Source organism: Pan troglodytes, chromosome 6 (genome assembly GCF_028858775.2).
Source record: "Pan troglodytes isolate AG18354 chromosome 6, NHGRI_mPanTro3-v2.0_pri, whole genome shotgun sequence".
NCBI classification, from domain to species: Eukaryota; Metazoa; Chordata; class Mammalia; order Primates; family Hominidae; genus Pan; species Pan troglodytes.
In genome coordinates, this window is record NC_072404.2 from 131,901,200 (window position 1) to 131,913,508 (window position 12,309).

Below are 12,309 nucleotides of genomic sequence, written 5' to 3' on the forward strand. Positions count from 1 at the left end.
GCATTATTTTGTTGTCCTACTAGGTTTGAGAGTTAGTCATACTTTGGATAACATTTATGGGGCTTCCATACTTCTAAAAGGTGGTCATAATTTTGTTTTGCTTGAATAGGAGAAAACGTAATCGTTGTATATTTAAATATTTTACATCTCTCAACTAGATGAAAAGTAATAGTTCGTTTTACCACTTGACCGTAATTTTTCTGAAAATTGCTAAGCTCAAGCTTTATAGTAAATATTTTCAGTCTTGAGTTAGGTGGGGCTGTAATTTTTACTTTTATTATTGATATAAATCTATCCAGATGAAAAATGAGCCAAATATTTATTTACCTCTCATTTCGTGCTTACTGAATACATTATCCCTTGATTATATTAGTGTTTGGCTCCCAGTTTAGACTAAGACTTCCTATCTTTAGAGAATGGTAGCCATTATTTTGGTAGGGTTATTATAATCCACTCAATTTCATGGCAGCTAGTTTGATTTCTTATATGTCATCATAATGAGGTGATGAATTGAAACCTGAAATTTTTCATGGACTTTAAGCACAAATGAAAATAACTCAATGAAATTTGGTTTGCTTATCACTTCACATTTTCTCAATATTTGAACTTACCTTTATACTGATAAATCATATTGTCTTTATGAGTTTGTTTTTAATGGAATTAAAAAGAAAATATTATCTCAAAGAACAAAATTTTGCAATAAGATAAAGTAAGATAAAGAAAGAGTGTACATTTTGAAATAACCTACCTTTAAAGGCAAAATTTTTCTACATTTTCGAAGACAAGCACAAGTTTCATCAGATTTTCTAAATCCAGAATAATAATGATGACACTTTGCCCTCTGTAGCACAAATACCAATGAGACTATTTCAGGAAGTCTCTGCAACTGGAATTTGTTTCAGAAATCTGGTTTCAGGCAGCATCTCTCCAGATCTTCATTAAAACAGTGAAGAAGTAGGAGGAAGATGCCAGCACTTTCAGCAGCCCTACTGAATGTTGGCCTGGGGCAAGGCCCTATGCTCTGCCAACTCTGCTTTAAAAGGCAGGGAGGAGAAAAATGAATGTTTTTGTTTTTGAGATGGAGTTTTGCTCTTGTTGCCCAGGCTGGAGTGCAATGGCATGTGGTCTCGGCTCACTGCAACCTCCACCTCCTGGGTTCAAGTGATTCTCCTGCCTCAGCCTCCCAAGTACCTGGGATTACAGGAGGCTGCCACCACACCGGGCTAATTTTTGTATTTTTAGTAGAGATGAGTTTCACCGTGTTGGCCAGGCTGGTCTCTAACTCCTGACCTCAGGTGATCTGCTTCCCTTGGCCTCCCAAAGTGCTGGGATTACAGGCATGAGCTACTGTGCCCAGCCAAAAATTAATGTTTTAAAGAGTGATTTTTGTCAGAAATTACTGAAATATAAAAGCTGGCACTCTAAAGGCTAGTTTCAGCTACCTAAAATCAATCATTCTTTTAGGTTTCATCAGCCAAGAATTCTGAGGAAAGGTGATGGCCTAATTATTATTTCAGTAAGATAAATTATCAACTGTTTTGAAAATCACATTCTCTTTTAAGGCAAGAGAATGTATCTGTGACCACCCCGAGCCCCTCTCTCTGAGGCCCTCTGTGAGGCATCATATTTGAGAATCTTCATCTAGAAGTTTGCATTTGATTTGTGATTAAGGGATTTTTGTTTTTGTTACCAACTGTTTAATGGAAATTTTAATATACTGTATAAAGCTTTCTGAGAAAGAAGTAATAAATGGCAAAAATAGTAAGTATCAAAAAGTTAGATTAAAACTTATAAAATTGAAAGCCAAAACAAAAAACCTCTAATGACCACACATATGTGATATCAATTTGAGTTCTTCATACATCCCTTGCCATGGCTTCATCATTGGTGGCAATTCCATCCCCATCCCTTGATGTTGGGCTAAGTCACTTGACTTGCGGTGGCCAAGGGAACAAGGCAGAAGTGACAATGTGCCTCTCCAAGTCTGGGCTTTTAGAAGCCTTGTATGTTTTTTCTTGTCCTCTTATGCCACTGCTGCTTCATGGAGCATGGGAAGGATGTGCCCCAATCATCTTGCTAGTGCAAGGAGGAGGAGAGATGTACCAAGCAGTGAGAGGTGGATCTGCTCCAGGCACCTCACCTAGATCAGCCAAGCCCCAGCCAACCCAACCCATAGCTCTATGATAAAAATGGTGGTTGTTTAGAGCACTGAGTTTTGTAGTAGTTTACTTAAGCAGTATTATTGCAGCAATAATTGATTGGTACACTCTAAAATGTAGTCTTAAAATAAATATGTGTCAGATATATGATGACAAAAACATGTTGGGTCACTTCATCTTTCACTTTCAATTGGCTGTTGTGATATCCTTTAGACAGGGCCATAAAGCCACATCTGCACTACTGGCCTAGCAGTCACAATATGGCTATTCCTGTAGCAATTTTAGCTAGGACACACACAAAAATTGCACTTTCAACATAGGATTTGCTACTCAAAAGCTTTCTTAAGAATTAACCTTATTTCCATTGTATTAAATAACCAATGAGATTTATTTTGTATTGAATAACAAAATATTTTACAAATAAAATTGTAAAGTGACATAGGAAATGCTAAAGACTAAACATATTCTTTCACTATCAACATTTGGAGTTAATTAGGTTAAAAAGCCTTAATCAAGGCTACCAATGAAATGTAAATATTGGCAGAAGTTCTGAAATTACATATGTGAAATTTGAGTTCGAGGGTTTGTTGTTAACTCAGAAACAGCAGCTCTTAGAGATGTTACCAGCAAAAATCTTGGCAAGATTTGGTTGAAGGGAAAGAGGGGAAAATTAGGGAAGGATGACACTTCCGAAGTTTCACTAATGTTCTTTTCTGGTTGCCCCTGGAACTTTCCCCTACCCCATCTACCCTTATGGAAGAATTTTTATAGCATAAAAGCAGAGATAAGGCTTTCCTTAATTCCAAAATCCTGGTCCTGGGGGATTCATGGCATGAAAATATTGGTGGGCAATGTAAGAACAAGGCTTCCTGCTCAAGGGAGAAGAAATTGAGAAAAGATGCAAAGTAGTTTTTGACAGGGGTGTTTCTAGGGTGGGCCCTGATAAATTAAGAGGATCGAAAAGCAAAGATGTCTGTGCCTTCTGTTTCAAGATAGGGCACATGGAGGCAGTGACACCCTGGAGCTTCTCTGCACCGTGACAGAGCATAGGACTCATTCTGTTCTCTACATCGCACTCAACATAGGAGGTTCCACTATGCTGTATGAGACCTACCCATCCAGACTCATCAGATTTGCTTGCAGAGAGCCCCAAGAAAGGAACAGAAATAGCAAGAAAGTGTCTCTGGCCCAAAGGGGCATATTCAATGAGCTTGAAGGACAGTGCAGCTCTTATTCTCCTGAATGGATCAATAACCAAGGACGGACAGAGTGACATACTCATCAGCAGATGCCAAGATGCACAGCTAAGGAAGAAACCCTCCTCCACAGACACACCCAAGATTCCTGGTCACCTCATAAGCCCCTAGAATTCAGGACAAAATGGAAGAAACTAGAAACTGACTGAAATTAAGTTTCTGCCACCTGAAGGAATGGGGCTTTGTAAAAGAAATTAAGACCAGTTACTGAAAAAGAGAAAGTTACGATTCACATGGGACTTTGACAGTGTCTATAATGTTTTCTGTTTAAAAAGCTCTGGAGTAAATAAGGCAAAATGATACTTAATCAAGCTGGGTGGCAGGTGTCCATCATACAATTTGCCATATTTCAGATAATTGAACTATTTTACAATAAAAATACTTTGAAGTAAAATATGTTTATTTGAATCTTAAATTTGTGGACTAAAATGTGTTCCCTCAACCTTAGCAACTATTGTGCTTTAGGCAGTATTCTCAGAGCTTCAAATACATCACCTCACTAAAGTTTACACACTCCTATTGGGTAGATATCAGTGGTATTTTTCATTTTGTAAATAAAGTGAAGTTAATTTAAATAAACAGTAGGAAAAGAAAACTCTTAGCCATCTTGATCAGAAAGATTTTTAAAACACAAAATCGCTGTTTGCTTGCTTTTTTTTTTAAAGAAAATAAGTGGGAAAAAATTATTTAAAATACTCAAAGTGGAAAAGCCCAATCCACAGAAGCTTCAAGTTAGAACAAGGTGAGGAAGGGGTCAGGTGATGTGGCAAGTCTTCATCCAGAAAGCCATTTCCTTCCACATATGAAATGGGCAACTGTAGGAAGGAGGCCTCAGTGGGATTCAGCAGATGCAATGAATAGCAGAAGGCCTATGGGGTGGTGATGCTGATAAACAGGGTAAATACTGAGCTGAACTCAGAGATCATTAAAAGATGACATGTTTATGTACTTACACACAAATGGTTAAAATGTTGGCATGTTTATACACTTGCATGTAAATAGTCACCACTCTGAAATGTACGTTGCCCTTCCCCTGAGGACCCTTAACTTCCTAATGATTCAGCAACTAACCAGCAGTACTCTAATGCACAGCTCCAGTGCCACGGCTGAAGTTTGAAATGATTGGTTGGTGGCTCTGCCATACTGATTATAATATCATACCTGGTGATAACTCCTATTATAACCCAAGCTGGAATTCCTTCTCTGAACGCATTGCCAGAGGCACATTTGGGAAGTCTCGGACTGCTGAGTGTTGGGAAATGTTGGAAAGATGCCTGCTTCTTAACACCATTGATATCATTGAGAGTGGTCAAACCTTTAGATTCCAAATCTTATAGTGGTAGTTAAAAAAAAGTAGCCAAGAATGTGAAAAGAACCCATGGTGGCAGGGATGGGAAGAGGAAGTTGTACCAGAGCAAAGCGACATAGAGAAGGAGATGAGAGAACATGAAAAGCAACGAATTTCACAATTTTGCCATAAGCTGACCCTGACTAGCCTACTTAAGAACCTCATGTCTCAGAAGTTGCTAACGGGTTCTCTAGTGATTTATCAACTGTAAAATGTTTCATTATCCAACAAATCTCCTTAGGAAAAGGTATTTTTAACGTATTTAAGCTCTAGTATCCTCATCGCTCAGATGGTTGGTTTGGTTCGCCTGAGTGGCTTTTAGATCTGTATTTCTAGTGCCCTCTAATCCATGGGATGACCTTTAATGCTGCTTCCAAAAAAGAAAAAAATTAGAGGGCAAATGAATTGCCAAATACTCATTTTTTAAGTAAATGATTTGGAGAAAGTTATTAACTCGCCTCCAAGCCCAAAGTTACCTGTGTGAGAATCAAACAAAAACAATTTTGCTTATATCATCTATTCATTTCCAATTTTGTACCTATGCTAACAATGTTCTTCTTCTCCTTTTATTTCTCATAAATCTAGAGCAGTTTCCCTAAGTCAGCTATTATAACCAGACTAAGATGTGTTTCTCTTTGGTGCCAGCTTCTTGTTGAGGCAGGTTAATGAAGAGTTTGTGGTTTTTCCTCTCATTAGGAATGCATTTTGGCATTGACAACGCTTCACTGATCATTATGATTCCATGTGTTGCTGTTGATTAGACTTTTCTACATGGACTTTCCCAGCGAGATTGCTTTCCCTCGGTTGAGTACTAGTTAAGCATTCACTTAAAGGCCTCCCTGGAAAGTCCTTTTCTTGCTGGAATGCAGGACAAGCTCCCTCTGTGTTCCTGTTGACTTTTTTCACAGTTAACATTACTCATCACAGCTGAAGACTGAATAACAATAGATGGGAAGTGGTTTCCACATTTTTCCATAGAACGTAACCCCAATTGACTTGTATGAAGGAAAAATTAAATGAATTTATGGCAGTCATTAGAGGTGGGCTAGGTACTATAGAACATATTGAATCTGACAGTCCTTTTCTAGTGTATTGTGTTTGTTAATATTTGTTAATATAATTTGTTCAAAGAATTTAGAAATGCAATCTGACAGAAATGAAATTAAGAAAACGCAACTTTTTGGCCAGTTGTAGTGGCTCACGCCTGTAATCCCAACACATTAGGAGACTAGGGCAAGAGGATTGCTTGAGGCCAGGAGTTTGAGACCAGACAGGGTAACAGAGTGAGACCCCCATCTCTACAAACACTTTTTAAAAATATTAGCAGGGTGTGGTGGTGCACACCTATAGTTTCAGCATTCTATCAGGAAACTGAAGTGGATCACTTGGGCCCAAGAGGTCCAGGCTGCAGTGACCTATGAATGCACCACTGCATTCCAGCTTGGGTGACAGAGGACACCCTGTCAGAAAGAAAAGAAAAAAAGAAAAAGAAGGAAGGAAGGAAGGAAGGAAGGAAGGAAGGAAAGAAAGAAAGAAAGAAAGGAAGGAAGGAAGGAAGAAAGGAAGGAAGGAAGAAAGACCCTAATTATTTGTTTATTCATAAATAAGCTTATTTTAAAGCACTCCAAATTTTTTAACTTTTATTTTAGGTTCAAGAGTACATGTGCAGGTTTGTTAAATTTTGTGTCACAGGGATTCGTTGTACAGATTATTTCATCACCCAGCTACAAAGCCTACTCCCCAATAGTTATTTTTCTGCTCCTCTCCCTCCCCGACGCTCCACCCCTCAAGTGGGCCCCAGTGCCTGTTTTTTCCCTATTTGTTTCCATGAGTTCTCATCATTTAGCTCCCACTAATGTGGTATTTGGGAAAATCCAACTTTTGAAAGATCTTTAGTCTGCTAATCATGAATGGCCAACATAATTACAGGCATGCCAACATTTGTAACATTGTGACACTTTCCCTGCCATTCTTAGTTAAAACTGATCTTTTGTTCCAAAAATTTTTGCTACCAACAATAGCCTGTGCTTTATAGTTCTTTTATACTTTTGTGTCTTCTCTCTAACTAAATAATCAACTCTTTCAGCATTCCATCCATTTCCCTTTCTCCTCCCTCTTACTCCCAACCCACATTCCCCTCTCTATTTTAATTTCAACCTGTGCCCCTTCAAGTGTACTCCAGCTTTTTTAAAAAATAATTTCAAGTGATACTTTGACTTTTGACTGCATATGGAAGCGTAAGTAACATGTCCTTTCATTTTTGGATAATGAGTTTCCTGATTAATTACAGCTCAAGAGTAAAATGACTGATTACTATTTAATTCATTTTGTGCTTCTTTACAATAAAGTAAAGACAGAAGCCCCAGATTCAGGAACAGATAAAATACTTTAATCGCTATCACATTTTTTTTAAGTCTAGTCAATTAGAAAAGTCAAGTCTTTCCTCACAGCCAAGCACATTAAAAAAAAAAATCTTCTCTGGTAATAAACTTGAAGCTTTAAATAATTCTACAATTATAAACATTTTGTGTATTTTGCAAATATGGCATAACCTGTTGGCATAAAATTCCATTGTTCCAGAAAATATCGGTAATAAAATTATAGAAAAGTTAAAGATCTTCATTTCTTATTTCGAAGCGTTTGGGAGACATTTCAGAAATGGATGGGAAATGTTAAATTCTGCATGCCTGCTTAAGTTTCCATCCACACCGACTAGATGTAAACGAGTGTCACCAAAAGTACACCACAGGCACCCACACAGATTCCTTCCATAAGGGATCCACAAAGTTTAGATGTGAAATGTACCTAAAGGTTCCTAGCCGTCTTTCATCCCTCCCTCTGTGAAACAGGGAGACAGATGTGTCTTAAGGCAGAGATGGAACTTGGGCGATGGGCGGGGGGTGGGGGAGGTGGGAAGGGACGGCTTAGGACAGGGCAGGATTGTGGATTGTTTCTGCCGCCTTGGTTGCCCATACTGGGCATCTCTGCAGGCGCGTCGGCTCCCTCCACCCCTGCTGAGATGATGCACTGCGAAAACATTCGCTCTCCCCGGGACGCCTCTCGGTGGTTCAGAGCAGGGAAAATGTTGCCTCAGGTTTAAAATAATCTGCCCAAGCACCCCAGCGCGGGAGAAACGTTCTCACTCGCTCTCTGCTCGCTGCGGGCGCTCCCCGCCCTCTGCTGCCAGAACCTTGGGGATGTGCCTAGACCCGGCGCAGCACACGTCCGGGCCAACCGCGAGCAGAACAAACCTTTGGCGGGCGGCCAGGAGGCTCCCTCCCAGCCACCGCCCCCCGCCAGCGCCTTTTTTCCCCCCATACAATACAAGATCTTCCTTCCTCAGTTCCCTTAAAGCACAGCCCAGGGAAACCTCCTCACAGCTTTCATCCAGCCACGGGCCAGCATGTCTGGGGGCAAATACGTAGACTCGGAGGTAGGCATCCGTGGGGGCGCGCCGGCTCGGGCGCGCGGGGAGTGTCCGCTTCTGCTATCTGCCTCTCCAAATATCCCGACTGCTGCCCTGGCCCCAGCCCTCTCTCCACTTCGGAGCACTCCTCTGGCGTTGGCACCGCCGAGGAATGGGCCTGGGCGGGGAGGTGAAGAGAAGCCAGGAATGTTTTATGTTTTCCTAATGGAGAGGGGGCCTAGGGAGCCCCTGAGCTAGGAGGACACGGAAAAGGGGATTGGGGTCCTGAGATTGGGTCTGTTGGGCCCAGGACGCGTTTTCTGGATGGGTCTAGGATGCTCCCTTGTCGCGGGACCCCCGCGGTCCAGCCCTGCCTGCTGGGGGTTCGAAGAGGTGGAGTGCAGGGTGGAGGTGTTATTTACCCGAGTCCTGGGGACAGTCCCCGGGACTCTCCGCCAGGCGCCCAGACCGGCAGGTCCCGCAGGCGGCGCGCGGTGTGTTTGCACTTTCCAAAGTTCTTGAACCATCTCAAGAACTCCTTCTGCATCTTGGCGTCTGGCAGGGGTGTTCCGAGAGAGGTAGACCTCCCCTCCCCAAACTGCCACCATCACTTCCAACGCCCTCCACGCGCTGGAGCTCTGCCCGGGTGTGGAAACCTCGTCTTCCAACACGCAGCTGCCCTTCAGCCACCCGCCCGCAGCCTGGGAGTGCCCTGAGGGTGGGTCGGGGGAGCTGCGCAGGTGAGACTGAGTTCTAGGACGTTTAGGGGGTCTGGTGCCTGGCTCCGCCAAAAATGGGGACTTTCGGGATTGTGATCATCACGGCGGATTGAGCAGGGAGAGCCGTGGAGGGACAAGAGAGGGCCGAGGCAGGGTGGGGGGCGCGGGCAGGTGCGAGGGGGACGCGGCCAAGAAGCAGCGATAAAGGGAACATTCCACGGGTCGGGCGGCTGCTGTTGGATCTTAGATAAAGCTGGAAGGGATTACCGGGGCAGGGGTAATAGGGGCCGGGGAACGCGAAACAGGTGAAGCGCTCAGGGCGAGAGCGGCTCGGCTTAGGGAGTCCGGGAGAAGCCTGGGGCTGCCCCCTCGCCGCCGAGGTCCTGCGGGTCCTGCGGGTCCTGCGTGCTGAGCCGGGGCGTGCGCGGGCGGGGGCCTTCGGACCGCGCGGCGGGGCCTGCCCTGACCCCTGGCGGCGGGCGGGGGAGGCAGGCGCGCCCTGCAGAGTACAGAGGGGTGTGGTGTCCTCTGCGAGATCCTCTTAAAAAGCTGGCTACGCGCAGGCGGTTTCTGTGCACGGAGCCGTAGCTGTCGGAGCGGTTAGTTCGATTTCGAGCTCGAGGTTTCCCCCGCCGCCAGGCTGACTTCTCATCGCTTGTTTTTCTTTTTGCATTTTTCCTCCCACCGCCGTTGCCGCCCTCCCCCTCCTGGCCGTCCGCCCTCCGCCCTCTGCAGGGACATCTCTACACCGTTCCCATCCGGGAACAGGGCAACATCTACAAGCCCAACAACAAGGCCATGGCAGACGAGCTGAGCGAGAAGCAAGTGTACGACGCGCACACCAAGGAGATCGACCTGGTCAACCGCGACCCTAAACACCTCAACGATGACGTGGTCAAGGTAAGCCAAGGCGACCAACAGGGAAGGGCTGGGACAGCTCTCCTCTGGCAGTTAGCCCGTGCATCCTTCTTTAGCATTGCCGTGTACGCACACCCCACCCCGCCCCCTACACGCGCGCGCACACACACACACACACACACACAGAGTTTTGTGGGTTTGATGTGTGGGAGCTCCCGCAGTCGGCAGAAACGTTACATCTCCCTTCCCCCATCTCCCCCCAATAGTTAGTTCAGCTGAAATTCAGCTAAAGTGAGTTTTGTAGAAGTTCCTATAACTACACTTTTATCCTAGCAAATGAACCTATTGACCTCAGCAACAGACGGCCCATACTCCTTGGGACGGTGAGATGGTTCCTATCCATTCCCAGGTTGAAAGTCTAGTGACAGGTCCCTACTGCACGTGGCATTAAGACAGTCAGATAATTGTTTCAGGTCTTGTGCTGAGGATGAGTCAGAATACAAGATGGGCATGTTCCCCCAACTAAAACGATGGGAAGTGATTTTCTTAAAAATACTACAGTGGATGGAAATGCCTAGGACTAAAGACAAAGAAAATACGTACTTATTCATATACATATGAAAGTTACTTTAACTAGACTAACAAGTCACTTGTGCACAACTAAGCAAATTTACAAAACCAAAAACAACGTATGCCTCTTGGTTTCTTCTATCTATGGACACCTGCACTTAGATGTGGAAAGCTGCTTCTTTAGTGGCTACCTGGGTCAGCCTGCCCTGAGCTAATGGCACATTCAGGTTGGAGTTCCTTTTCATACTTTCAGGATGTGCTTGGTGAGATTAAAAATAATTGGACTGGGTTATTGGCCAGACTTAGATCTGACTCAGTGGTCAGTTTTAAATTATCATTGTTATTAGATTTTGACCCTTTTAGCCAATCTAGTGGGAGGAATTTATTGCCTAAACACATCTGGATTGGGATATCATGGGCTAGAGCCATCCTTGGCAGAGGGTTTTCTCTGAGAAATGGAGGGCTAAGGAAAAATCCTGGCTCAGGGACTGCAGTGTGAAGATCTACTCCTATACAACCCCCAGCAATCAATGAGGCGGATGAGCAATTTCCACCCACCACGCCTGCTATCTATGGATGGGAGGAGCTATAGTTCACAAACCGTTTACATTCATGAATAATATATTTCAAAAGGGGAAACAGTTTAATCTGTAGCTGGAAGGGAAAAAAAAAAACTGTCAGAATTGACTCTCTTGGCTTCCTGGAGTAGGAAAAGGAAAATTGGAGCATTTGCAGCTTTTTTTGACTAGCTGGATTATGGAATATTTAAAAGCAACAGCAACAAAAGTACCTTATAAACTAGAAAATAGAATTGCTAAAAAACTATTTACTAAAAACATTACCTTAAAGGGAGAGGATATTTGTGTTTTCCCCCACCCCCACCCTTCTCATGTGGCTTTGAACAAGAAGGAGAGTTGCCAGGAAAAGAGGCAGATTTCAGAGAGGGCTGGCTTCACTGGATCCTCCCTGTTGTTCCACTGCACTGTGAGTGAGATTCCCTGGAGCAAGCGAACCTCCCGGGATGAGTCAGAGAGGCCAACAGTGTGGATGTGGGTCTCCACACATAGCATGACTAAGTTGAGAAAGAAAGGCCCCACTGGGAAAAGAGACTTCAACACAGATGGAAAAAAAACATAACAGGCTTGGAGGAAATAGCAGTTTACAAAACAGCATTTCAAAGAGCAAGTGTGGGGATCCTCAAATTAAAGAAATTAAAAGAAAAAGCTAGAGCAAGCTCCTGCTAGCCTAAAGAAACCAAACCCTGACTACCTGCTCATAGAACTGTGAGCAAAACAAGACAGTCAAACCAAAAAATCCACCTAGAAAAGAATTTGGCAGTCTCACTCAGATGCCTGGCCTAGAGGGGACTTCAGAGAATGCCCTACAGAGAGACACCAAGACTACAAATGCAAATTCTGCCCAAAGAGTGCCTGGCCGATGAACAGGGTCCTATCTACATCTTATGGAGACTCCTATTTTATAAATATGTATCCTCAAGTCCAAGCACAAACAAAATAACAGAAACAGGGATGATTCTCTCCCAGTTTCCATGACAGTAAATAATAAATTTCCCTAAATTTTACTTTCAACAACATAGACTTTTTTTATTTTTATTTTTATTTATTTATTTATTTATTTATTTTTTGAGATGGAGTCTCACTCTGTCACCCAGGCTGGAGTGCAGTGGCATGATCTGGGATCACTGCAACCTCCACCTCCCAGGTTCAAGCAATTCTTCTGTCTCAGCCTCCTGAGTAGCTGGGACTACAAGTGCACGCCACCATGCCGGGTTAATATTTGTATTTTTAGTGGAGACGGGGTTTCACCATGTTGGCCAGGCTGGTCTTGAACTCCTGACCTCAAGTGATCCACTGGTCTTGGCCTCCCAAAGTGTTGGGATTACAGGTGTGAGCCACTACACCTGGCCAACAACACAGACTTCTTAAAAAAATCATGACAATAATTTTGGGTGCTTCTTAAAAGCACCCAAAGC

The 12,309-nt window shown here is 43.6% G+C and overlaps 1 protein-coding gene across 3 annotated transcripts in view; it reads left to right on the forward strand.

Moving 5' to 3' along the window:
• The first annotated feature begins 7,889 nt into the window (after positions 1 to 7,889).
• The window catches only part of CAV1 (caveolin 1), a 36,114-nt gene continuing 31,694 nt past the window's right edge, over positions 7,890 to 12,309 (forward strand). Inside the window, 2 exon segments of one of the 3 annotated variants that reach the window (NM_001135818.1) lie at positions 7,890 to 8,196; positions 9,624 to 9,788. In NM_001135818.1, coding sequence (NP_001129290.1) covers positions 8,167 to 8,196; positions 9,624 to 9,788 — 195 coding nt within the window. In that variant the 5' untranslated portion in view covers positions 7,890 to 8,166. 3 annotated transcript variants of the gene reach the window in all.